The following is a 24631-nucleotide window of genomic DNA, read 5'->3' on the forward strand; positions in this document are numbered from 1 at the left end:
TACAGTTACGTACAGCAATCATTATTAATGAAAAGAATATCATGCCAACTATGAAAACACTACAGTGTCAAGCATGGCTCCTAGACATTGTACTATGTTAGTTGTCATCAACACATCCACTTTCTCCTCCAAGTGACGCTTTGGATCCTGTACAAACAAGAGATTAAATTAATACGAATAAGTCATGAAATGCAAGGACACAATACATGTTACAGATGCATGCACACTAAAACATGCATACATGTACACTTATGACGTAAAATCCTGACTATCAGACATGCTCCAATACTGTGTTTACCTGCTTGCCTACATTCTTAATGGCTAGCTCTTCAGGAGTTAAGTTTCCTTCTTCCTCTACTGCCTGTGTTGTTATCATATCATAGCCAGGTACTCTATAGTACTGTTTCTCACCTTGCTGTAGTTCTTAGCTAATTCCAGCATCTCCTATTGTATTAAAAATGTACACAATTAATGCAACAATTGTGCTACGCATGCACATAATGCATGACACCATAGTGGTGCCTGCATAACACTATAGACCTTTTTCACATAACACAGAAATGTAACGTAATTATATGTGCACGCTTCCATTGGTAGGTTGTTTGTAATCGCAGTATAATGATAATTAACGTTCACTAGTTAATTAGTGGAGAATGCCAACTAGCTGTGTTGTTGTTGATGAAATTTCTGACAGAAGAATTAGAGAGGCAATGAAAGTGGGAAAGCCGATGGATTTCCCTGAGAGCCAGCAGATGATGACAAGAGCATGTTCTGCCCATTTTACTCTGGAAAGAAGTCTGATAATGCTGGTGGTCCCAATTTTGTTCCATCCATCTATAGCTTCTAAAAATCCAAGCTCTACTCACACAGTGAAAATAGAGAGCATAGCTCATTTCGTTTCAAGTGTGCAAAACGAAGATCTTTGGCTAAAGAAATAGTAGAAGTGGAAGAGAGAGAAAGGGAAATAACAAAGAGAAAGGAAGAAGAGAGACATGCTATCGTCAACCAGCACGTTCGAAAGGCATTCCAGCATGACCACCGGAGTTACTGTAGCAGAAGTAATTATTCACCAGCTAGAGATGAATTGATAGCCTCCCCGTGTAGCCTGTACTTGCAGTCGAGTTGGAGTGGTGATGAGAGAGCTATTTGTGCTGAAGTAAGTAAGTCATGTGTGAAGTATGAATACCTACTGTAGGTAGTAACTATCATCATAACATTTTCAGAATGCCAGATGGGTGAAGATGGAAATTTAGTAGCAAGACTACAGGCAGAGAATAGGACGTTGAGATCTATGATGTTGGAGAGACCCAAATTAGATGTGAACAATGATAGGTTTTATACAGGAATGCCAACGTTTGATTCCTTTCTAGCCCTAGTAGAGTACTTAACACCTAAGGCTAAGGAGCTAAGGACATGGAAAGGTATAGCACATACATTTTGAAACTTGAAGAATGAGCAAGTTACTGACTGAAGTTGAAGCAAGGCCTAGAAAAAGGTCTCCGCGAAGGCGGGGAAGAATTTGGCAGAAGGTTGGGCCAAGAAATTGTGGCTGGTGCTAAAGATGAAACACAGCCAGTGTATTCATCTGTAAATTTATTTGGCGAACAACTTAAGATAGGATTAATGATATCGGCATAGGAATTAGTGTAATTGGTATTGGAATAGCAATTCATGGCATTACCAATGCCATAACTCGCCGTTTTCTCATAATCAAAATGTAAATATTTCACGAGAGAGTCCAGAAGTAACAAGTTCTGAGTAGCAGCTAACTTTTTAAATGCAGATTTTTGTAATTCTTTTTTAAATATGCATCAAGATGTTTACATAATCTAAACATTCATTAGCAGTATATCATTAGAGGAGAAGCAGCAGCATGGTTCACAGTGTTTTGGTGGCTTATTAATTACCAACTATTTGTTTGCCATTCTAGTCCGATTAAGACTTGTTCTACCGTTAACTGATGTATGCACTCGTTTGAGGGAACATACAGTCGAATGTTTACGACATGGATTTGCTTTTTATCTAAAGAGCTTCTATAGATTTTTCCCTTCCCTTCACATGACCAGGTTACACAGTGGATGCTAAGACGGCATTTCCCAAACACCAGATTGCTATGAAATAGAATGCCAACGACCCTCAGGGCTAATGAATGCTTCAGTCACATACAAAAGCAGAAATACTTGGAAAGTTCTAGTGGGCTGTACTCCTGGGTTGGTAAGCTTTGTGTCAGATGCTTGGGGTGGATGAATGTCTGATATACTCATTCGGAATCTCGACAGAAGCAGATGGCAGTACATGAAGTAGAGAGGACAAGGAGAATTGCTGAATTAAGAATATGTGTTGAGCGCGTTATTGGAAGAGATCGACGTTTCGATATTCTAAATCAAAAATTTCCAAACACTATGCATGATGTAGTTAGCAATGTTAACCTTGTTTGTATGTACCTTAATAATTTTGATGTACCACTTGTTTCACATTAATATTACTCTCTAATGAAACCATTTACAGAAGTAGAATTAGAAGAAAGTGTATATACAACAGCTGATTACTAATTAAGCATGTACATGTTGTACATCATAGCAAGTATACATTGTGGTTAACAAGTACAGGACAAGATAACTAGTACATTGTACATGCATAGCTTGTTGACCACAAACCAAATTGTTGAAGCACTAACACTGGTATTCCTCTAGAAAGATCCTTCCAGACAAGATCTCAGGAATCATGTAGCAGACACAGAAATCCTCCAGCTTCTCCTCTAATGTATCCCAGTACTCCAGGTCTGCCAATATATAATCAACAACCATTTCTCCATTGCTATGCACAACAAAGTCACACCATTCTCTGTTCATTACAGCCAGCTCTCCCTGTACTTGTGCAAAATAATGATGCTGCCAAGAAAGGTGCAACTCTCCATCTTTTCCTCTTTTCAGAAAAAAACTTATCTCCAAATTTGTCAGCAATTTCACTTCAACAGTGATGCATTTGTCAAGGTACACCCAGGCGTTCTTGACATACTCATCAAAGAAGTACTTGTATGCCTTTAGAGACTTATGGGCTCTCAATGCTTGTATGTCAAAAGTTTTATTCGTCCATACACAAGATAAATTACTATATTATTGATCAAAATGAACTCAGCAAGGACACCACTCAACTTCTTGTTCCACTGTGTAATGTTTGAAAATGACAGCAAACTCTTGAAAAAAGACTTTACTTCTTTGGTCAAGTACGAAATAGCTACCACATCTTCACCATTCTCTTTGCCAGGTGAATCACGACTCACGAGCTGCCCCTATCTGTGCCATTCCAACTATCCTGTCCAAAATGTCCTTACGGGTGGAGCCAGTAAGGCGAACGGACAGGCTACTTGCAATCTTCCACAGCTCATCGATCTTCTTCACAAGCAAATCGTCCCGTAGTACAGCCATATTGCTGTCTGACACTTCATTTTTTTGAACAGATAAACAAATAAAATTTAATTGAAATGACACAAACAAAAACCACAATTGCTCTAATCCACAAGAATATAGCTCTCCACTAAATGCAGCTCAGTGGAGACAGCAGGGTGCTCTGTTTCTGCTCCCACGAATGGCCAGTACAGCAGAACGCAATAGTGAAAATGACAAAGCACAGCATCCAGGAAAGTGTCTGGTTGTAATAGGTATTGTGCTTCTGTGATAAAAGATCTGCCAGACGGTTGTACAAAATAGTAGTCTCCTTACCCAAACCACCAAAAATTAAAAAAAACAAGTGGGGTGATAGATTCACAATTCATTTCCTTTCAGTAAACAAGAGTGAATAGATTGATCCAGTTGATCCGCCATGCATCTGTTAGTTTAGTTTAAATTGTCATTAAAAAGTAACATACAGCTATTAGGTACAATGGAAGTTACTACCATGATACAGAAAATTGCTTCTCCGTGTTACGTGAAAATGGTCTATAGTAGTACCAGGCCAAACTTTTAACCCTTTCAATACCGTGAACTCACCAGTGCGTTTTATAGCATATACTGCGTAATCCCACTGACGCACTAGTGCATTTTTGTTGACTTCCGTTAGTCTTTCGGGCCTACCGATCAACCCAACAGCAGTATGAAAACACAACTACCACTGTTTAACTCCATAAACAATGGAGAATGAAATGACACTAGAAACACAGCCCTAGCGATTATCCTGCCTTGAAAAGCAACACTGAAACTATGATACAGCACTGAAAAATCACAGGAAAAGTTGCATATCTTTCGAAAATGCTTCATAAGTCGATTTCTGTAAGTCCGATTGAAGAACGGTAAGTTTCAATAGACTCAGCATTAAATTCTGCATCTGGTGATCTATTATATCAAGTGATATAGTTGCACAATCAAAAATAGTGGTCAAAGATATTCCAATAAAGCGCTAGCGTTATTGTGCGAATGAAACGCTTTGTAAGTTTGTAATGGAAAAGAATACAACAATGAAACCTAGATTCCCATGCTAAGATATGATGAGTGATTCTTATCAGGCATGTTCCACGGGCAAAGTAAGCAATCTGTGAGTTTTTCAAGGTGAAGGAATACACAATGCGCGTTTCCTTAAATAATGCAGTTTTTTAATGTACGGAAGTAGAAAAATATGCGGTATCGAAAGGGTTAATTAATTAATTAATTAAGCAAGGTGACTTTGCAATTCAACATCCTACAAGCTAGGAGCCACATACATTGTAGCATACTGACTTCAACACAGGGATTGCAGAAATTAAACTAATGTTGTGCACAGAGCAAGAAAAGAGTGAAAAGTAAACCACACATCAGAAAAAGCAATAGCTACCTGTAAAGTGCACTTTATTTGGAATATACACTACCAAGTGTTTGAATATCTCTGTGCACACACTACACTAACACACTATACTACTACTATATACACCTGCACACAGTACACACATGCCACACATACGCCACACATGCCACACACACACACACGCCACACACACACTCACACGCGCCACACCAGACATGGGGCCAAGTACATTTAAAAGTACTTAAGTAAAATACAAGTACTTTTGAATTTTCCAAGTACAAGTACAAGTACTCCAGCAGCAATCAAGAGAGTACTTATAAGTAAAGTACAAGTACATTTTGCTGTAGTAAAATATATGTTGTATTCAGTGTATTGTAGTATGTAAGTGTGCCTAGGGGGGGTTGGTTTTTATCAACTATTCTCTCTCTTAAACTCTTAAAACGCACTGACTTGAACAACAGCATTGGCGACATCGTTAATCGTGGCAACATGATACACAGTAAGGTTGGGGAAAGCAGTAGAAGAATCGCAAGAAGTTGTAAACTGCACCTTCATACAATTTTGATATTCTCATTGTACGCCCACTGTGTACAAACTATGTACAATGTTTGCAGTACTTACAAGTACTTTAAGTACTCAAGTACATACAAGTACTTAGCAAAGTACTTGAGTATAAGTACAAGTACATTGGGGAAATTAAGAAAGTATTTAAGTAAAGTACAAGTACTTTCAAATCTGTACTTAAGTGTACTTAAGTATAAGTACTCATGTACTTGGCCCCATGTCTGCCACACACACACAAGAGCGCACACACACACAAGCACAAGAGCGCGCACACACACACACAAGAGCACACACACACACACACACACCTTTACTGTTTTTTCATTGTTCTTGCAATGTTGTGTATAGTCCATTAAACAGAGTCCATCCATCCATGTCTTTTTATGCAAGTTAAGCAACATCTGCACCACAAGTACGTATATACACTTCCATATACTTCATACTCTAACCTACCTTTTGCTCAAACTCATTTTTCCTATAGTTGATTGGTAGAGAATAGTAGTGTCTTCCCAGGCCATGGATCAGTGCCTACACAAAAAGCAGAACACAAACAAGTTGACACTAAACACCAGGCAGTAAATACTTTCGCTTGAATTAATCTCTTTATAAATTAAACTAACTACACAGCATGCTAAAGCTTTGCTTCTCACCTTGGTTTTTAACAATACACGCAGTACATCAAAATTAAATGTATTTTGTAATTCACCAATTATATTGCTATGCATCGCTACGGAAGCGTAACATGAGCAAACCACTTTAAACCACAAATTAAGCACAGAAGTATCTTCTTAACTGCTTTATATTTGTCTATCATGTTTTCATATGCAAATTCTCTACACAAAGCCTCATGGCTGCTCTTAATTTTTGTTTACGTACAAAGGGGATACACCTCCTTTCAACTCAAGAAGATACACCATTCCTGGTAGCTTCCGAGGCCTGTTACGTTGTTTTTCAGTCGTTATATGCCTGTTACAGCAGGTATGATAGACCCTAGCCTAGTGAACTGTTTCAACTGGTTTCAGTCAACGGACACGCACCCTTCATTAGGAGTTTGATTAGAGATCATAGAAAAAAGCAGGGAAACAAAGGAGTCGCTTACACCTACAGATTTACGGTGAATATTTAATCCCTAATTCAGTCTATAACCATGACTCAAGTAAACACGACGAAAACAGAACTTTTGAGTTTAATACAGTAGGTAAACAGTCTTTATTGAAGGTTATATTCTATAGCTCAAAGCCTGTTTGCTCACATGGGTGTTGGACAGACACTCAGACACACGGTTTTTGCCAAACCAATTTCAAGAAACCAGGCTCACACCCACAGGTGGCCTTCGGCCGGCTCTGGGCACGCGCCTGGTTTAAAAACTAAATAAAGAAATTTCAATATGTTCATCAGCTGTGGAATACTAGACAGTCCATAACCTTTTATAGCAAATGATTTCTAAATCATAACATTCACAAGGAGAGCACTGATGATTGCACACGTACCATAGAACAATACAGATAAAGAGATGACAACAAGTTTGCCAGTTTAGCTGTACCCAAGGATCCTATTATTTTCTCACTTCAACATATAACACTTGAAAGAACACCCAGTTAGCATTTGGCTGTTTAAAACTTCACTAACAGCCAGCATTCTTGCTACATATGTAGTGTTTTAAGTACCACGAGTACATGATGTACAACATTCCAAGTTTAATATGTATGTAACTGACCTGTATTGATGGTTTCTGAAGGTGGCCAAGATTGGATGTAGTCTGTCTGTTCTCCTGGCCAAGTGCTTGCAGGTGTGGGTTGGTCAGTCGGAATGCATCAATAACCACCTTGCCTTTAACACTCTGGATGGGGTCTACTACAACTGCAACTGCTCTTGAAGACAGAGCCTCAAAACTCTAATGTAAAAAGTTCAACAAGTACATCTTTACCAATAGGGAAAAGGATATGAACAAAAAAGGGTACTAAAAGGTAGAAAATTTGTGAGGTGCTTAAAAAAGGCCTTTTTGTTTACCTGAAATCAATCGGTGGGCTTTAAATGGAATACAATAAATTATGTACGTTTTAGCCATAATCCGGAGTCCATAATATTGACTGACGAACTCTTGCCATGCATATACACTGTAGATACTTACACAAAAAACAAAAAAAATGTGCATACACACATATACACAGGTGATTATTGTTCACACAATGCATCACCTCTCATATATATGTACGTATAGTACTTAGCAAATACATGGATGTGAAACATTTTCTTGCACACTAGCTGGATCTGACCATACCTGTTGAGTATTGATGTCTACACCAGACAACCAGCATCCAAATCCTGGATGACTGTGATACCATCCCACTACCATCTCTGGCCTAATAATGGTAATGAATGAATGCAGTACAGCTAAAAAGGGTCCTCTACCTTCCAGTTTGTTTCAACATGTCCAACATTTTAGCCTGGAACACCGGATCAACTGCCTCCACGCTGACACCCTAAATAACAAAAATGGACAATAATGTCTTCTTAAAACAATGAAACTAAAACTCTTTCAATTTGTACACTGCTTTTACATACAAACAATTTTACATTGTTAGCTCACTGTGCCATTTTGTAGCATGGCAAACACACGTAGTTTAAACAAAGTATAGTCTTACTAATAAGGGGGCCAAAACATTGGTATCAATATGAGGTGGTATTATAGCCTTAACTCTCATCAGTAAGTGTAACAAGGTGGGCTTATTAAAGAGTTGGCAAGATTTAGGGATGCATAGCACTCAAGACCAACAGTATACTACAAATTTGCTATAAAACGATTACTTACAGTGCCACTCTGTGGCATGGCAAACACATCGATCACTTGCACTGTATAGTCATCAACAAATTCTCCCAACATTAAACCCATCACCTCCATGGGGACACCAGCACGTCCATGCTTCAACATCTGGTGGCAAAACAGAAAATAACTGACATAAGAATCAATTACTACAATGGACAAGGTGCCTATAAAGAAATCTTAGTAGAAATGCTGCACAAAAACATGTTTCGAAATATAGCACCTCTAGTATAAACAAGCATTGTATTACTACTTGACTCTCTCCAACAACATATTGTGGAGAATTACCTTCAACAGAGCCAGAGATGAGATGTACACTTGTTCAGCTGTATCGTTGATCGGTGCATCTACCCCAGGGACCTATATCACAAGCAAAATGAGTACACACAAAAAAAATACCACAAGATAGTGCAAGAGAGAATAGAACTTGAAGACTACAGTATGTGTACTTCACCAGAGTTTCTAGTATTTAAGACAAAATTGCACAGGCATCACTTTAATAGTGCAATCATAGCGAGGGGCCCGCAACTAAAAAAAAATTCTGTAAAGACTCAACTCTATTTTGTTTGGCATGATTTCAAGATTTCTGAGCAAATAGGATGTCATAGTATATCCAAAATAGCTTGTTTAGTATCTGGAGATTCTTTCATAAGAAAAGATTTCACATTTCAAAATCTCTACAGATGGACCCCTCACAATTAAGTGTACTAACATGTGATGCTGCATGTACATGAAATATGATTTTCAAGATTTTAGATTTCAAAATGAACTGAGATTTTGGATTTTCAACAAGATTTTAAGAGGTTGTTCAAGATTACAGATCCGTTGGTATGTAGTCAACATAACTTGCTGCACGTTGCAATGAGAAACTGATGATATTTCAGAGCCCAACCACCAATTTCTGAGTATTTTATCAATTATAGTGGCAGAGACCACCAAACTGTTCAAGCACAATGACATGTTTTCCCCTAAAGACTTGCAAGACCTTTGCAACGGCATAATTAAGTTGGTAAGTGATACTCCACAGTTTAACGCAGTGTTCAACCTTGTGGCCATCATCAGTCAGCTAATAGAGCTTTTCCATCCCCTTGACGACCAAAATTGGTGCTGTAATTTTTCGTTTATTACGCTGTATTTCAGCCATATTTATGAACATCAGTATTGGGCTTTCTAAGGGGATATTTCCAACCACTTTACAGGTTAGTGTGCAATTCATATCTGTCACACCAAATACTTTCCGTATAATCACAGGTTATCTTCGTGAATGCGTGAAGCACGAGTGATTTACAAGCCGAAGAACGCTAGTGAAAATAAGAAAGCTGTGGTGCATTTTTGTTGCTAAGTAATAGCTGGAAGAAACAGAGCCATTAAACTCCAGCTGCTCGCTGGCTTGTACCACTGAATTAACCCATCCCCTTTATTTCTGCTCTTCAATTGGCTATAGGTAACTCACTCGGTGTAGCGATTTCCCCCATGTCTTTCTTCAATTGTGCAAAATCGCTATGTCATTTTCTCGCATGAGTCCCATTGATTTTTGGCAAAAATATGGTGTCTAGTAACCGTTACTAACTTAAAATGACGTAAACGGATAACCCAAGTCAATGCTCAGTGGTTACCACAAAGCACTTATGCGCATATCAATGTTTTGCCCCACCACTATGAACACAGGCAGAGGTGGGGATTTGAACATTTTAAAAATTCTTATCCCCACTACCTGGGGCTACTTTTGATGTCGAATCCCCCACTTATCCCCAAGTAAAAGACCACGAAACACTCGCTACGTGCCCTCGTAGCATCGAATACCCCACCACCTGGGGTATGGTTTGAGGTCGATTCCCCACTAATCCCCGCCTAGCCCCCACTTCTGCCCGTGTTCATAGTAGTGGGGCAAAACATTGATAGGTGCATTACTGACGTCCCCTCACACATTGTACCTCAAGAGTGGTAAATACATAATCCATATAAATTGGAAGAATTTCTATTGTGAGCTTCCGTTACAGTAAACCAAAGAGACAGTTTGCTTAATACTCGGTTTAATGATTATTACAGTGACATAGCATTAGTCGATTGGAATAAACCCTCCATACCAACTTTATTCACACAACACTGCTCTAACAATGAGTATAGTACGCTTCTAACCTGTCCCATACCGGGTAACCCTCCAGCGCCTAGCCTCAAGAGACCTTCCATTCTAACCGCGTTCCTTGATTTCTTGCTTACACTGCCTCACGTGAGCTGGGCGTGATCCTTCTACGAGGTCTCTTTTGTGAGCCAAGGACGGGCAGCTGGCGAGGCGCAGCTGGCAGAAAAGGTTATGTGAAAGTGAACAAGGGAGACACGTAACGCGGACAGCAGCAAGTAGAGACGTACATACAAGACTAAGGACGACAGGAGCACTGGGAGAAAGGCGAGGGAAAAGCACAATGGCAGTAAGTTATAACATATTATACTTGTGGATACGACTGGTGACCCTCATTAAATGATGGGCTATGCATGTCGCTGTGCCACAAATTAATGAGTGAAGCCTGCCAGTATTTTTTCAAGGGCGATTTATTGAGTTTTCTGGAAAGGGCATAAAGTACCAAAGTTTATCTGCCCCCGCGTAAGTGTTCAGTGGCCTGGTGTCCTCTCTCTAATTTTTGAGGTAATTAGAACTTTTAACAAAACAAAGATGGACAAAGGAAGCTGAGCATAAAGCACTGAGCCTGTTTATTATTATATTTATTACTGTGTAAATTCAATTTGAGTACAAACACAGATATTAGGTATAATTACATCGTTAAATAATCAGTCAATTGCTCTTTAAAAATGTCTAAGGATGATATAGTTACTAAATGATTGGGTAGATTGTTCCAAAGTTTGATTGTTGATGGTAAAAAAGAGTGTAGGAATAGGTTAGTTCTGGCTTGTGGAATTCTGTATCGTTTGTGGTGTCCCCTGGTGATTGATGTGAGTGGTGTAAGTTGTAGGGTTGGGATCTCTATAATGCCTGTTGCTTTTGATGGTTCTCTCTCTTCAAAACCTAATAAAACATGTCATTAAGTCAAGTCAATAAGTCTAAGTCCTTGAAATTAGGTTAGGTAATCCTAAGGCTGCAGCACATGTTGCTGTCAGACCTTCAGTGCAGGTCACTGTAAAGTGTTACTAATAATGATAAACTAATAATGTCTGTTGAAACCAAATGTACCATCCTTGTACCAGTTACTAGGAAGTTGCACACATGTACCAAGTTTAATGTTAAGCAGTATCCATGATAATTGATAGCTGTTTACACTTTGAGTAGCTCTAGACGCTTGCTTCTAGCCAAGTCTACGATTTTGATGGGTTCGTCATACCATAGATAATGTATGCGTTCCTAATGGATTGGAAATGCCGTGCACCAATACATTGGGAAATTTGTTGAGTGGCTGTTTGGCTTTCTCTGAAGGCGTGGACATTCCTTTTCTTTTACATTGTTTATTGTGTTGCGTTGTGTACTGAACAAGAACACAGCGTGTCTATGGGTACTGGGAGAAATATTGTTTGCGACAGGTGACAATGGCAGGTACGCACCAGCTAATAATTCAACAGCAGTACTATTAGCCAACTTCTTGTCACTGCTTTTACACAACCAAAGAAATGTGTGATACATTAAAATAAATTTTAAGCTACAGTACTGCTCAGCTTGAGCCAAACAATAGCACAAAGTAGTGCCTGTTTTCTGAAGTTTTATCGAAGCAGTGGAAATATACAGCAAAGCAGTGAATATCTAGCTAGCCTACTACACTCTACCTGTTACAAGTAGTGTAAACAGCAGCAAAGAAACAATGCTACACTTTCTGTTTCTTCAGGAAATTTGCACAACCGTTTTGAAACACCATATTTCACCTTTGAACGTGAATTTTCTTACGCTGTTGTTTACTATTCTCCAGCGACCCTACCCAGTCCAGCCTCCAATTAGTGTAGCCTCCAATTAGTGTGGGTGGCAACTAACCCAGCTGTAAACAACAAACACCAATTTACTGGTTACAAGAACAGCGAAATCTTCCACCTGTCGAGGCCACTATGTAAATAATACGGGCATTTCGATCCATGTGACATACATTATCTATGGTCAAACTGAATATGCTAAATATGCAGATCTGAAAAATCTTTTGCACATAATGAAACATATGGCCATGAACCTGACTGCTAACTTGCACCTTGTATTTTTTGGTGGAGCTGATTGTGTGTTTCAAAATAAATACCCTCTGTAAAGCAGGGTATATTTATGTCTGACCAATTACCATGAACAATGGAGTTAGTTTTTGGTTGATTACCAAACCACAATAATTGTGTTGTTTTTTTTGCAACCTGTAGTGAGAGATCTGTGGACTCTTACATCATCTTGTAGAAAACAAATCCTTTTCAAATGGTCCAGTAACAGAATTAGCTTGTTTAGATAGCTAAACTTCTCATCATATGTGTCCCATGTGTTACATAAGTACAAGGAAAATTAGGAATTTTAAGTTTAAAAAGTAGTGAGGGGAGGTATAGGCTACCTCATCCTTGTTTCATTAAGTTAATATCTACAAGTATAAGGAAAAATTAGGTTCATAGAAACAAAGTAGGGAAACAAGGGAGGTTGCCTAAGTGTTTTTGGTCTTCTACTAATGGACTTTTACCAAAGGCTTAGCTTTCTTGTAGAGCAGTTATTCTGCGTTATTTGTAGTATGGGTGTGGTGACCATTTCCAGTGTTCATACTGCTGTGGTGGCAGTAGAGCCACAAGTAACAACTTGTGACGACTTATGTGCCATTGTAATATACTAAAACCACGCTGTACTGGCAACAACTCGTCTGTTTCTTGACAATATGTTCATTATTGCTACTTTCACAATGCAATATCTAATTTTATAGGAAGCAACAACATATAATCCAATCCTTCACTTATATACCCATATAAAACACCCCCAGGTCAGTTAGAGACCGCACCCCCAGATCTTCATGTTTTAAAAACCTCAGCTTTGCCTCAGTTTTTAAAATTATATCCTAGGTCTCTAACCTAAACTTATCTTCATTTATAGTAGCTGCATGACAGGTTCTATAAGTGCTTCCTTACATGCTTGCCTATAGACATGACTCCACAACTATAGAGACTATGTTTGTAATTTAATACACTGACGGAAATGCGAAGCAAGAGAGTTAATTTTGTAAGCTGTATTTCCCTTTGTGAGGCATTTATACACTAGCTCAACTGGGTAATACAACCACCTGCAAATTAAGACCAAGAAATTTTGGCCTGCAAGTGACTGGCTTAGGCAGGTTCCACTGTAGTAGTGTTGAAAGGTGAAGTATGAATAATACTAGGTGAAGTACGAATAGTACTAGATATCATTTACTCATGATTGTGATTTGCTTACTGCTACCAGGAGTTCATCGGATCCTATGGACAAGGGAGTGTGTAACTCCGTACACTACCAATACTGCGAGCAAAATTCAGACATGGCGTCCAGTGTTACTATGTATATAGTTGGTTACATCATTCTTACGCGCAACAGGGATACACTGAATGGACTGCTATTCCATCATCTTGTGTGAAGGTAGCAAAGCTGCTTTGATAGGAAGCTTGTTTAGTCGAAGGAATATAGTCAAGTGTAGTAATTTCACATGATTAGTGACTGTAGAAAGACTGTCCTGCTAAGCTTCCTCTGCCATGCCATTACACTTTGTTTCCGTAGCTTTGCTTTGTTGCAGTAGAAATGTGATGTACTCAAGCAGGCACCACCACATAATATCCTAATTAGGAAATTTCAAAAGTTACTTATTATAGTACATGGCAGCCATGTTTGAATTTTGCTCTACATGCTCCCTTGTCCATAGCGCTCCTGCTGCTATGCAACCCCATAGTTGTTGGTTTTGGTTAGTTGCTGCCTTTGTGTAGTAGTTCTGTAACAAAATCCATGCAGTGGATCCTTGGTTACTTGGACCTCTGTTATCTAAAAAAGTGACTAAATTAGAGTATTTTGTCCATGTTGTTAGTGTAAGTGTATGCTCTATTGGAGAGTTTTGTTGTGGTCTTTATTGAAAACTTTTGTTAACCTTGGAATGATAACTGATTATCTACTGTGTTAGCCACAGTGTTTAACTGATCAAATACGCTGTACTGTAATTAGAGCTCATGCAAAGTTAACTAAAGCACGTACAGTACAGAGAAGTGCGTACCACTAGTACATGTGCTGTAATACAAAATGTCAGGCTTTTTGGTTGGATTAACTAAATAAATATTGTATACAGGGCTGGGACGAAGCTTCAAATGTTTGTGGGTTCAAAGGTCAAGTAAAAACTGCGAATTTTAAAACTCTCCTTCTAAGCTTTGTAATGCACTCATAGCCTATGAAAGAGTTACAAATAAAGGTTGTTATCTTTATTGCATCTGCTTATTCATCTTGCACAATGAATGTTCGTCTTTGCGATCAATCTTCATGTGCTGCCCACTTTTAAACCATCACAGTTTAGCTTGCTACCATAGTTGTAGCCTTACAACACCTTACAAAGTGGTAGATAATGCACAGAAAATGTCCTTTTAACTATTATTTGGTGTTTGCCTATGCATGATTGCAGTATACCGTAGAGTCTGTTTGTTAGGCGCACGTATATATTAAACGCATATTACTTGTTAGGCGCATACTCGTTTCTCATATCTAATCATGGTTGATAAGCGCATGTAGATGAACACGAAGCTCCAACATGAGACGAAGCTATACAAGAGAAAATTGCTAGAGGTTTACTAATAGTGAAAAGTCCGAAATTTCACAAAGTACAAAGCCAAAATACGTGCCTTTGCTATACTTACCAAGCGAAGCGGTCTTCTGTAGTATGCTCCATACGAAGGATTCAGTGCACAAAAATTGTACTCAAAATGGTAACTGTAATGACTGCAATTCACAAAAGTGAATCCATAATAATCACGACAAGGTTTATTTGTTAGGCACATGCACTTAATGTCTATATGTTAATCACAATATTTTTTCGTGAACTTTTATTAGGCATATGTGTCTAACAACCAGACTCTACGGTAGTGGGCATGCCCATTTGCAATCAATTGATCACGTCATTCAGTACCGCTGCTATGCATTTTCCAAATCAAATGCTTACAAACTTATAATTAAATAGGATTAGAAAAATAAAACTTGAGAAGGATGTGCATAAATGCAAAAAAAACCTGTAACTTGAAAGCTAACACCGAAACTTCGAATGTTCAAACATTTTATTAGCAAATATTCGAAGGTAAATTTCACTATTCATCCCAGCCCTAATTGTATATGAGAGTTTGTACTAGTGTGATTGTTCCTGTGGTTATGTCCTTTTGTACACACAGCATTACAGGACTATTGAAGAGATGTACTCTGACGGTGCTCCAGAGTCCCTTCTTGATCCCATTACTCACTGCATTTTCTGTGATCCTGTGGTGTCTTCCAGTACTGGCAAAACTTACAGTAAAAAAACTGTCACTGACTTTGGCAATAAGGATCCTTACAGTATGCAGCCGGTAGGGACACTTATTCCCAACCGAAACATGCAAGAAGTACTTGATGAGTATTACAAGGAGAAATTCAAGGAGACACTTTCCAGCCTTGTTGACCAGCCGATTGATTGGAATGTAGATAGAATCATCGAACTGGTTGCAATGGTAGTGAACAGGTCTGATCTTCAGATCTGTTTGGATGGTCAGCGTTTACTGGTGGAGGTCATTCAAAGTAGTGCAGACTCTCAACTTCTACGGTTTAAGGAAAGGCTTAGTGCCACTGGCCTGAATTTTATTGGCCAATTGGTTGAGAAACAGACTGCCACTGAATTGGCACGCCGACTTGGAATTGGTGCTACTGGCTACTGTGTACCTACTGCAGGTTATCAACCTCCCACCATTTCTCAACCTGTTCGAATTCTATCCCCCATCGATAGGAATAATTCTGATGAGGAAGGTGAAGATGATTATGATTTCTCTGACACTGAGTCTACTACTAGCTCAGTTGGCTACACTGAGGATAAAACATATGTGTTTGTTGGTAAAATGCCAGCCAAGACTACATTCAAAGACGTGTTAGGGCACTTTTCAAAGTTCAGGGACAGCATGACTAAAAGGGTGATGTTTATTAAGGGTTCTAATCAGACCATGGCTCGGTTAACATTTACATCATCAGCAGTGGCATCTGATGCAATAGAGCTGCTCAATCGGTCTGTGTTCCCGAATTCCTCATCTCGTATTGTGGTCAAGCTTTGGGTTAACAAAAAAAGGGAAAGGCAATCAAAAGATGCTAAACCAAGTTCTCCACGAAAACATAGTGAACCTGAGGCTAAGCAAGGTGTTGAGGGTGCAGGAAAAAGGACTGATGTTTACGTTGGGAACTTGCCTTCCTCTGCTACAGAAGATGATATCAGGTCACATTTTAAAAAGTTTAAGCCACGCATTCGTCGGGTAGAAGTTATCAAAGACCCTAAAACAAAGACACCTAAAGGGTTTGCAAGAGTTATATTCTCATCTCTTGAAGCAGCACAGGCAGCAGTAACACAACTACACAAATCACAAATGCCCCAATCAGAGCAACGTCTTATTGTTAACATTTGGAAGGAGAAATCAGACAAACAGACGAAACCATTACCAGAAGAGTCAGCTCCGAATCCTGAGAAAAAACGAGGAAGAAAGAAAAAAGAGGAGAAGGAATCACCGCCATCAGGTGTAGCAATTCGCGAAGTAGAACCTGTTGAGAAATGGGTTGGTATGAATGCAAAAAATGTCAGTGTTAACATCACTGGAGATCAGTTGAGGACTATGTTGGGAAATTATGGCACTGTTAAGCAGTTCATTGTTACTCCTGCACCAGAGGGCAAAGATGTGTACAAGGCCACAGTGTACTACAGCAGCAAGGCAGAAGCAGATGAAGCTATTGCCGAGCTGAATGAGAAAAAGTTGGCAGGTGAAACTATTTATCTTGACCTTTTAAGTGAGAGTGCTAGTTCTCCAGTGAAGTCCCCTGGTGCCCCTATTGAGACTTTTGGTGTGTACGTTGGTAAGATTCCCAAATCTTTAGGTAAATCAGAGTTGGAACAAATTTTTGCCAAGTATGGAAAGATTTCAAGCACATTTCTCAAGCCTGGTAATAGTTTTGCATATGTCAACTACTACAATTTGGGTGATGCTCAGGCCGCTTTGGACATGAACAATCGAGAAGTACATGGGAACAAGCTTAGAGTAAACATGGCAACCAAGAAAGGTGGTACATCTTCCACATCTGATGATCCTACTCCTTCATTGCCTGCTGTCCCTCCATCACCTAGTAAGCCAGTAGTGACCACTCCAAGCATGCCTGCTAGTTTTACTCCATCACCTAGTAAGCCAGAGACCACTCCTAGCATGCCTGCTAGCTTTACTATACAAATCAAACGCCTCAGTTCAATTACAACTAAAGAGAGCTTGTCCAGTGTAGTTCAAGCTTATGGAGTCTTATCCAGTCCAGTACATATTATAAATGGTAACCCACGTTATGCCTATGTGAACTATACTACCCTTGAGGCAGCCAACAAAGCACTTTCATATCTGCATAACTATCCACTGGATGGTAGCCTACTGCAAGTAAAGGTGAAGAGCAAGATGGAAATGTCACCCCCTCCAGTGTCACCAGCTCCTGATCCCCTTCAAGGTGCAAATACCTATTTCGGTGCCTCCCCAGTGTCGTATTCACCTCCCACGATGGTTTCCAGCCAACCATATCAGTTTCCACAGCTATCTACTCCTAGCCTCCCAAGCCATCCTCCTCCTCCTAGTTCGCTTCAAAGCCCCAGGTAAAATTCATATGTATATCAGCTTGTTATACTCCATATGTATGTGTGGGTTTATGTACATCACTGAGTATTGTATACTATAATCACATGCAATAGTTTGTATTTTATGTTCATTTAGTTCTATGATGAAGAATATTCCAATGTCAGCTCGTCTGAACCAGTTTCTTAATGAGCGAATGGATCTCAAGTTAAGAGAATTTAAGTCTTTTGGTGGCTCAGTGGAATGGCAGAATAATATGTTGGTAGTCTTTGCTCCTTCTATTCCAATCCTTGGTCGGTTTGAGGAGGAGGTTCTTAAACAATTTGATGAACACCGCATTCCACTAATTAGTGAGGACTGGAACAAGTTGATGCAGATGCGTCCTGACAAGACCAGTGCATTCCAGCAGTTGATGCTCCCTTATCGTACTAATGATAATGTTTGTGTTGAGCCTGATAACTCCTCTCTAGTTGTGTGTGTTGTGGGGATGAAAGGAGCAGTACAAGATGTGGTAGCTACTATTACTGCTGAACTAAACAAGGAGATTGTTGTTGAACAGTAAGTATCTACTGCCTGTGTCTATTGCATATCAGTTTTGTGAAACAAATCTTGGGGGTGCTATATTTCCATGTATAAAAGCTCATGCCAGTGTTGATTTTTTAAACCAGGGGATTGTACAGAAACGTACCCTTGGCATTAATCATAACTCAGTGTTTCATTTAAGCTTTACTGTGACAGTTTCTATCAATATATCGAGGCAGCACTAGTGAACTGTTCGGATAACTGAACTCCATACAATTAGATACAGAGCTCTGTTGAAATACTCTAATATAAGATACACTTGTACTCAAAATACTCTAATAAAGCAGTCATTTCCAATTTTGGATAAACAAGGGTACGGATAACTAAGGGTCTACTGTAATAGTAACTGAATAGAGATCTATACACATGTATGTATAAATGTACAAGCCTGATAAAATTTGCTTACCTCAAGTTCCCAAAATAAACAAGGAAGTGTAAAACGTTCTATGACCTAGGCTTCTTATTAAAAATAGAATCCATAATCAAGGGCAGTGTAACAAGGAAGTGTGAAATCAACTCCAAGCAATAAATGAATGTTGGTCTCCTTAGTGACTTGGACGATGAGTTGTTTGAAAGAAGTAAACACTCAGGCTGTAATTCAAGACAAATGCTGTGTCTAGTTAAATTTGTTGAAGTTACAAAAATATCCGAGTAAGAAGAATTGACATATAGTATCGATATAACATGGTGGTAATATAGCCGATCAGTTATGTTGATGTATTCATAATGATGTGGGGGAAGCCAGACATACCATATTCGACCAGTTAATGACTGTGGCTACTATAACTTTCAGCAAGGAAAAACCTGCAGCGGCTAGTATCCGAGGATGGCTACTATGGGCTTGTATGGCAGCAGCCCATGGTGTTTATACAGATTCACAAGTAACTGACCTTGTTTAACCATCCTTCAATAGTATCATTCATTGTAACTTCTCTCAAAAAACTTTGCCTGGTTTCTGCTTCATACGTTTCATAAGTGTCTTATCAACACTTGCATCAGTATATTCAGGTACATGTACAAGCCGCAGCTCTTATCTGAGGGCGGCTCTTATGACTAATTCTAGGCTGTGAAGTGTCTTTGTAATGAAGTGCCAGCCACTTGTCTCAACTGCATAGCAGTAGTAAAATGCATTTAAAACCTGGTAAACATGAGTAGCTTTTACTTGTGGTATACATCCACCTTAAATTTTAACTTACAAGTAGGAGTGCGTACATGTTTGCCTTGCAAATACAGTTAGTTCTATATTGTGATTTACCATTGCCTGAGACACATTGGGGTTCGGATACCTGAGGGTCCACTGTACATATCTCATCTGCTAACAAAATATTCTAATTTATCAGTCACTTCATTTGATTGATTACCTTTAGTTAACATTTGGATGATTGACTCTCCACTATGTGTTACTCTAGCAGTTTCGAAAGCATAGAGTGTCACTTTAATAAAACAATCACTCAAAGTTGGCCTTAAAATTTAGAGAGGTAGCCTTTCTGTACTGGTTCAAAATTAATTGCTATATGACTAACAACTGTAGGTATAGCAACAAAGTGACATTTACCTCAGCAATGGTTACCATTGCACATTTTTAGTGTGGTGTCTATCATCACAATAGTTGCTGAGGCAGGCATGAATCACGCTATACTATTTTAGCCAATAGAATTATTAGTACTACATATTTTTGTCGAGAGACCCTAACAAAACAATTGTAATGCTAATCCTATTGGCTAGTCATTCACAACATTTCAAATAATATGTCAAGATGCTATTGAGAGTATTGTATTGTAACTCATTCACTTGTTGGATTATTAAAACCAACACATATCCATGTAGTAGTCTGTATCACCAAGAGTTCAAGAATTCTTGGTATCATGAAGTTGTCATGTCTGTCTGTCTGCATCAATGTTTGTACAAAATTTGAGATTGCAAGATTGTAGCCAGGACATAGTTGAACCACTTATATATGCTCTATTAAATTTAGTAAAGCTGAATTAAAATTTCTGACTGCTCTATTAGAATATCTCAGTCCTTAGTTCAAGCTTAGTGTCTTTTTACCAAAGTAATTACCTCAGTGGTGGCTATGCCATTGGAGGAATAAAGTCTATGTTATATACCCGGGCAGGTAGGCTTGTTATAACTGACTAGTTGTACCCATGCAAAAATGTGCTTGTAACTAAAACTACAATGTTTGTACTATTTGTGAATACTGTAGTAATGTCAGCATGGTCATGATACAATAAATAATATACGTGTTCCTATGGATTGGAAACGCCCTTTAAATCACTATTCTGGTTAAATTATTTACCTCTACCCTAATTATGGTGCGCCAATACATCTGAAAATTTGTTGAAATATACTGACCAGCTATTCAGCTTTCAGTCGCTCAATTGTTTGGAGGCCAGTTTGAAGGCATGGACATTCCTTTTACATTGTTACAGCGTGTCTGTGGACATATTGCTTGCGACAGGTAACAATGGCAAGTACACATCAGCTAATATTTCAGCAGCAATACTATTAGCCAACTTCTCGTCACCTCATTTACGCAACCAAAGAAATGAGTGACACATTGATTTAAATTTTATGCCAAAATACTGCCCAACTTGAGCTAAATAATTGCACAAAATGGGCGTTTCCAATCCATATGTGGTATATTATCTATGATGATACACGCTTGTTTTGTTGCCACCAAATTACAGTGGCATCCAAACCAATTATCAATTGATGTGCTTGATATTATACATCACAAACCAAAAACAACATGATTTTGTGGGTTAGGGCTATGCAATAATTAAGATAAGATTATCAAGATAGGTATCAATGCAGTTATCATTATCATGGCAATTTTCATTGTTGTGGTAATTGTAAATTTCTGCATACTACAAGGAACCAATCTACAATAATGAACGGCAGTCATTTGTCACCCTTTCCTTGTAAAAATTTCTGGGTAATTTTCTTGATCTTCCATTGTGATTAGTACTGGCTTAGAATAAATTTATACAAAGTAAAAATTTTATATTGCCACATACGATTTGATGCTTTATTTAAGGATTTGTTCTAGAAACCATACTGATGGTACCTGGAGTGATGAAAAGTGACGTGTAACAGTTTGTATGGTGTTGGTTGAATTTGCAGTTTATACATTTCTTATAAATATGTCCCTGGTGTATCATAGAATGCATCCCATTACATAATCCTTCTCACTTATATGATAAGACAGCACCATCTTTCAGTTTGAGTAGACAGACTCTGGGTCACTTCAGACAAAAGTTATGTAACCATCATCTGGCAATATGCCAATAGTGTTGGATGCATTCTGTTTTATTCGGATGGTGCTGTATAAACTGACATACTGTATTTGAGTGCGAAACATAATTGTGGTGTGCCTGTACTTTTTACACTGAAATAATGGCTCCATTAGAAGTGTTTAAAAAACAGCAGTTTATTTTACTACATTTTAAAAGATTTTCTGACTACACTTGTAAACATTCTTGCTATCTATATATTTCAAATTGAAAAGCCGTCTGTCCACCTTGTCTGTCATGCCGCTTACTCACCAAACTTGGTGTGAATTGACGCAAACTGTGCTGATAATGGAGCACTGCTACTCTAAAATTGTCATCACGAGTTCATGTGTGCTTTCGTTTATTCTTTTCGGTGCGTAGAAGGCCAAGGTGTAGAGAAAACTTGAGTAACATTCCTTTGAAAACCACAGCACATACTGTTCAAGTGGTAGAACGCCTAACTAGCATGTAAGAGGTCGTGGGTGCGAATCCACGTATTGGTAGATTTTTTTCTTTCTTTTTGTGCACACCTTTTAAAACACGACTTTTAGCTCATTGTAGCTTAGCATACAAAGCACGCATCGACATGGGACTTTAGCGAAATTAAACACCCATCATCAGGCAACTCGAGTGTTGTAGCAAATCAATACGTGCTTTTGTTCGCTCTTTATAGGGCAATGAAGGCACTGGTGTAGGGAAGGATCACTGAAAAGTTGAGCACATTCCTGTCAAAACCACAGATAAACAACTGTGGTGATTTGCATACCTCCCTTAACCCCAAATTATTGTAACCAACCTAGGTTCAATCTCTGCCTAGGTCATAGCTTTTTTTTTTTCACTTTTGGGACCTTTTTAGACCTTTTGATGCACCTTTTTGTTCTAGTGCTTGGCGGTATGGCATTTGTAATCCCGGTATCCGGTATGGAAAACATGACCCGGTATTTCACTTTAAGATTTTACATGGTAATGTACTTTTATTGCATATATGTGTGTATATATATATCATGCTTTTAAAGAATGTATTTTTTAATTATACAACCAAGTATTAAAGATAATACGAAATGTGGTTAAAATTACATCATAAATAATGAATAAATAAATAATAAATAATGTTTAAGAAAACTACAAAGCCTAAGGCTTCACATGTTGTATCAAGAGACGATGGTATAATGGATAGGTGTTTTCGTGGAGGTGATAGAAATGTATGACGATTCTATTTAATGCCAATCAAAACAGCACATGACGCCCATTACTAATAGACCAGGCTGATTCTAGACAAGCGAACTACTGTTCATTTGTGTTCGAAAGTGTGTGACAGCGACTATTTTGATTGGAAGGCGAGTGGTTGCTACGCCTGTTTATTGAACAACATGATTGGAAGTTGCTACTAATTGCTGGAAGTTAGTTTGTGTTGGTTAAGGTTAAAACACTTAGAGAGTCTTGTTTCTTTAGTCTTGCATAACTAGGCTACCTTCACTTGTGTATGGAATGAGAGAAAGCCTCACCTGGCAGGCCATTGTGCAAAGAAGGTGCAGTTTCCAGCTGGTAAGTTTGTGTGACGGTGCATAGCTCTCCACCTGAAGCCTTTTAGTGCCAGGAGTGCCCAGACTGGTCACTGATATGGGCCCTGAGAAAACTACATAAATATCCACTGCTTAATTGCATCCCACGTACTGCCTTGCTGGTCGGTGAATTTGATATTCCAGTGGATAAATCCTGGGCATCATCGTGTTCTCCTAGTCATAGGGAGTTCAAAAATCCTTGTTTCATCTTCATACATAGGTGGGTGTCTGAGTTACGGGCATTTGTTTATGTTGTGGTGACTAAATAATTTACAATGATTTTTCTTCAATGAATTCTCCTTCCTTCCGGATCACAGAAGAATACCTTTGGCAAAAACTATACCTTGGTGGATTCACAAATTCATGGCAAATACAATGAGCAAAGATTCAACTCCGTACGCCATTGTATCAGTAAGTTATGATGGTTTATGTAAGCGCCTGTATATTATTTTCTCGGTGTCTTCTGTACATATTGATTTATTCCCTAGTCCGGATGTCTACTGCTGTATTTCCCACACTGCTTATCTTATGAAGCTGAAACTTAGCCAATCCACTCCTCTGTCCCTGTAGACAACAAAAAACCAGTAAAACGAATTTTAATAAATGTGCATATTATATCAACGGGTTTCTAAACATATATACATAACTCAGATATCAGTTGTAGGTGACAGACAGTTGAAATACTCTGCTTTTATCACAATCTTACCGTGGTCTGCTCTTGGAAACTCCAGCCATGTCTTAATCCAGCACTCTATTCCATCCTCATTTGAACATACCATGTAACATAAATTGTGTACAATAGCATAAAATTAGTATAACAAGTATTCGTTGGATATTTAAGCTTTACTGCTTGTAGGCGTCAGATTCAATACCATGACTCTCACAATTTAAAGTGCAATCTCACATTCTCACATCTCCATGGTCATATAATCACTGATTGTAATTGCATACTAATGCATCCCTTATGTTTATGTGCCAGTCAATTCCTCTAGAATGTATTCCTGTGCATCTTTTCTACACTGTGTTGGCCATGCACTGTTTGCACATGCTCCATTAGTAGGTTCTCTCGTTGGTGATTGTACTTGGTTGTATTTGCCCTGGGCCTATATAGTAATAATAATATTGTTTAAACATTTTCATATAAGTGATATAAGGTAAAGGTATAGTTCTAGTCAACAGTAAACTATAAAACATGGTATGCTACTGAACCAATTGAGGTTGTGTGCCAAGAAGGTCAGCATGTTTAGTTTATCACTAGCAGGCTTCTT

The 24631-nt window shown here is 38.6% G+C and overlaps 2 protein-coding genes across 2 annotated transcripts in view; one reads left to right on the forward strand and one right to left on the reverse strand.

The window, feature by feature from the left end:
- LOC136249886 (26S proteasome non-ATPase regulatory subunit 14) lies at positions 1–10456 on the reverse strand. Its single transcript, XM_066042013.1, has 11 exons — positions 10304–10456; positions 8453–8524; positions 8153–8272; positions 7753–7823; positions 7622–7703; positions 7058–7234; positions 5794–5868; positions 5649–5741; positions 412–444; positions 299–361; positions 1–147 (listed from the first exon to the last, which is right to left on the reverse strand). The coding sequence occupies exons 1-11, from the start codon at positions 10352–10354 to the stop codon at positions 49–51; spliced, it is 936 nt and encodes a 311-aa protein (XP_065898085.1). The 5' UTR covers positions 10355–10456; the 3' UTR covers positions 1–48.
- The window catches only part of LOC136249884 (uncharacterized), a 23821-nt gene continuing 9565 nt past the window's right edge, over positions 10376–24631 (forward strand). The window contains exons 1-3 of the mRNA XM_066042012.1: positions 10376–10593; positions 15503–17964; positions 18083–18502. Of these exons, the coding sequence (XP_065898084.1) occupies positions 10588–10593; positions 15503–17964; positions 18083–18502 (2888 nt within the window). The 5' untranslated portion in view covers positions 10376–10587. The remainder of the gene's footprint in view (positions 10594–15502; positions 17965–18082; positions 18503–24631) is intronic.

The sequence above is a fragment of the Dysidea avara genome, chromosome 3 (genome assembly GCF_963678975.1).
Source record: "Dysidea avara chromosome 3, odDysAvar1.4, whole genome shotgun sequence".
NCBI classification, from domain to species: Eukaryota; Metazoa; Porifera; class Demospongiae; order Dictyoceratida; family Dysideidae; genus Dysidea; species Dysidea avara.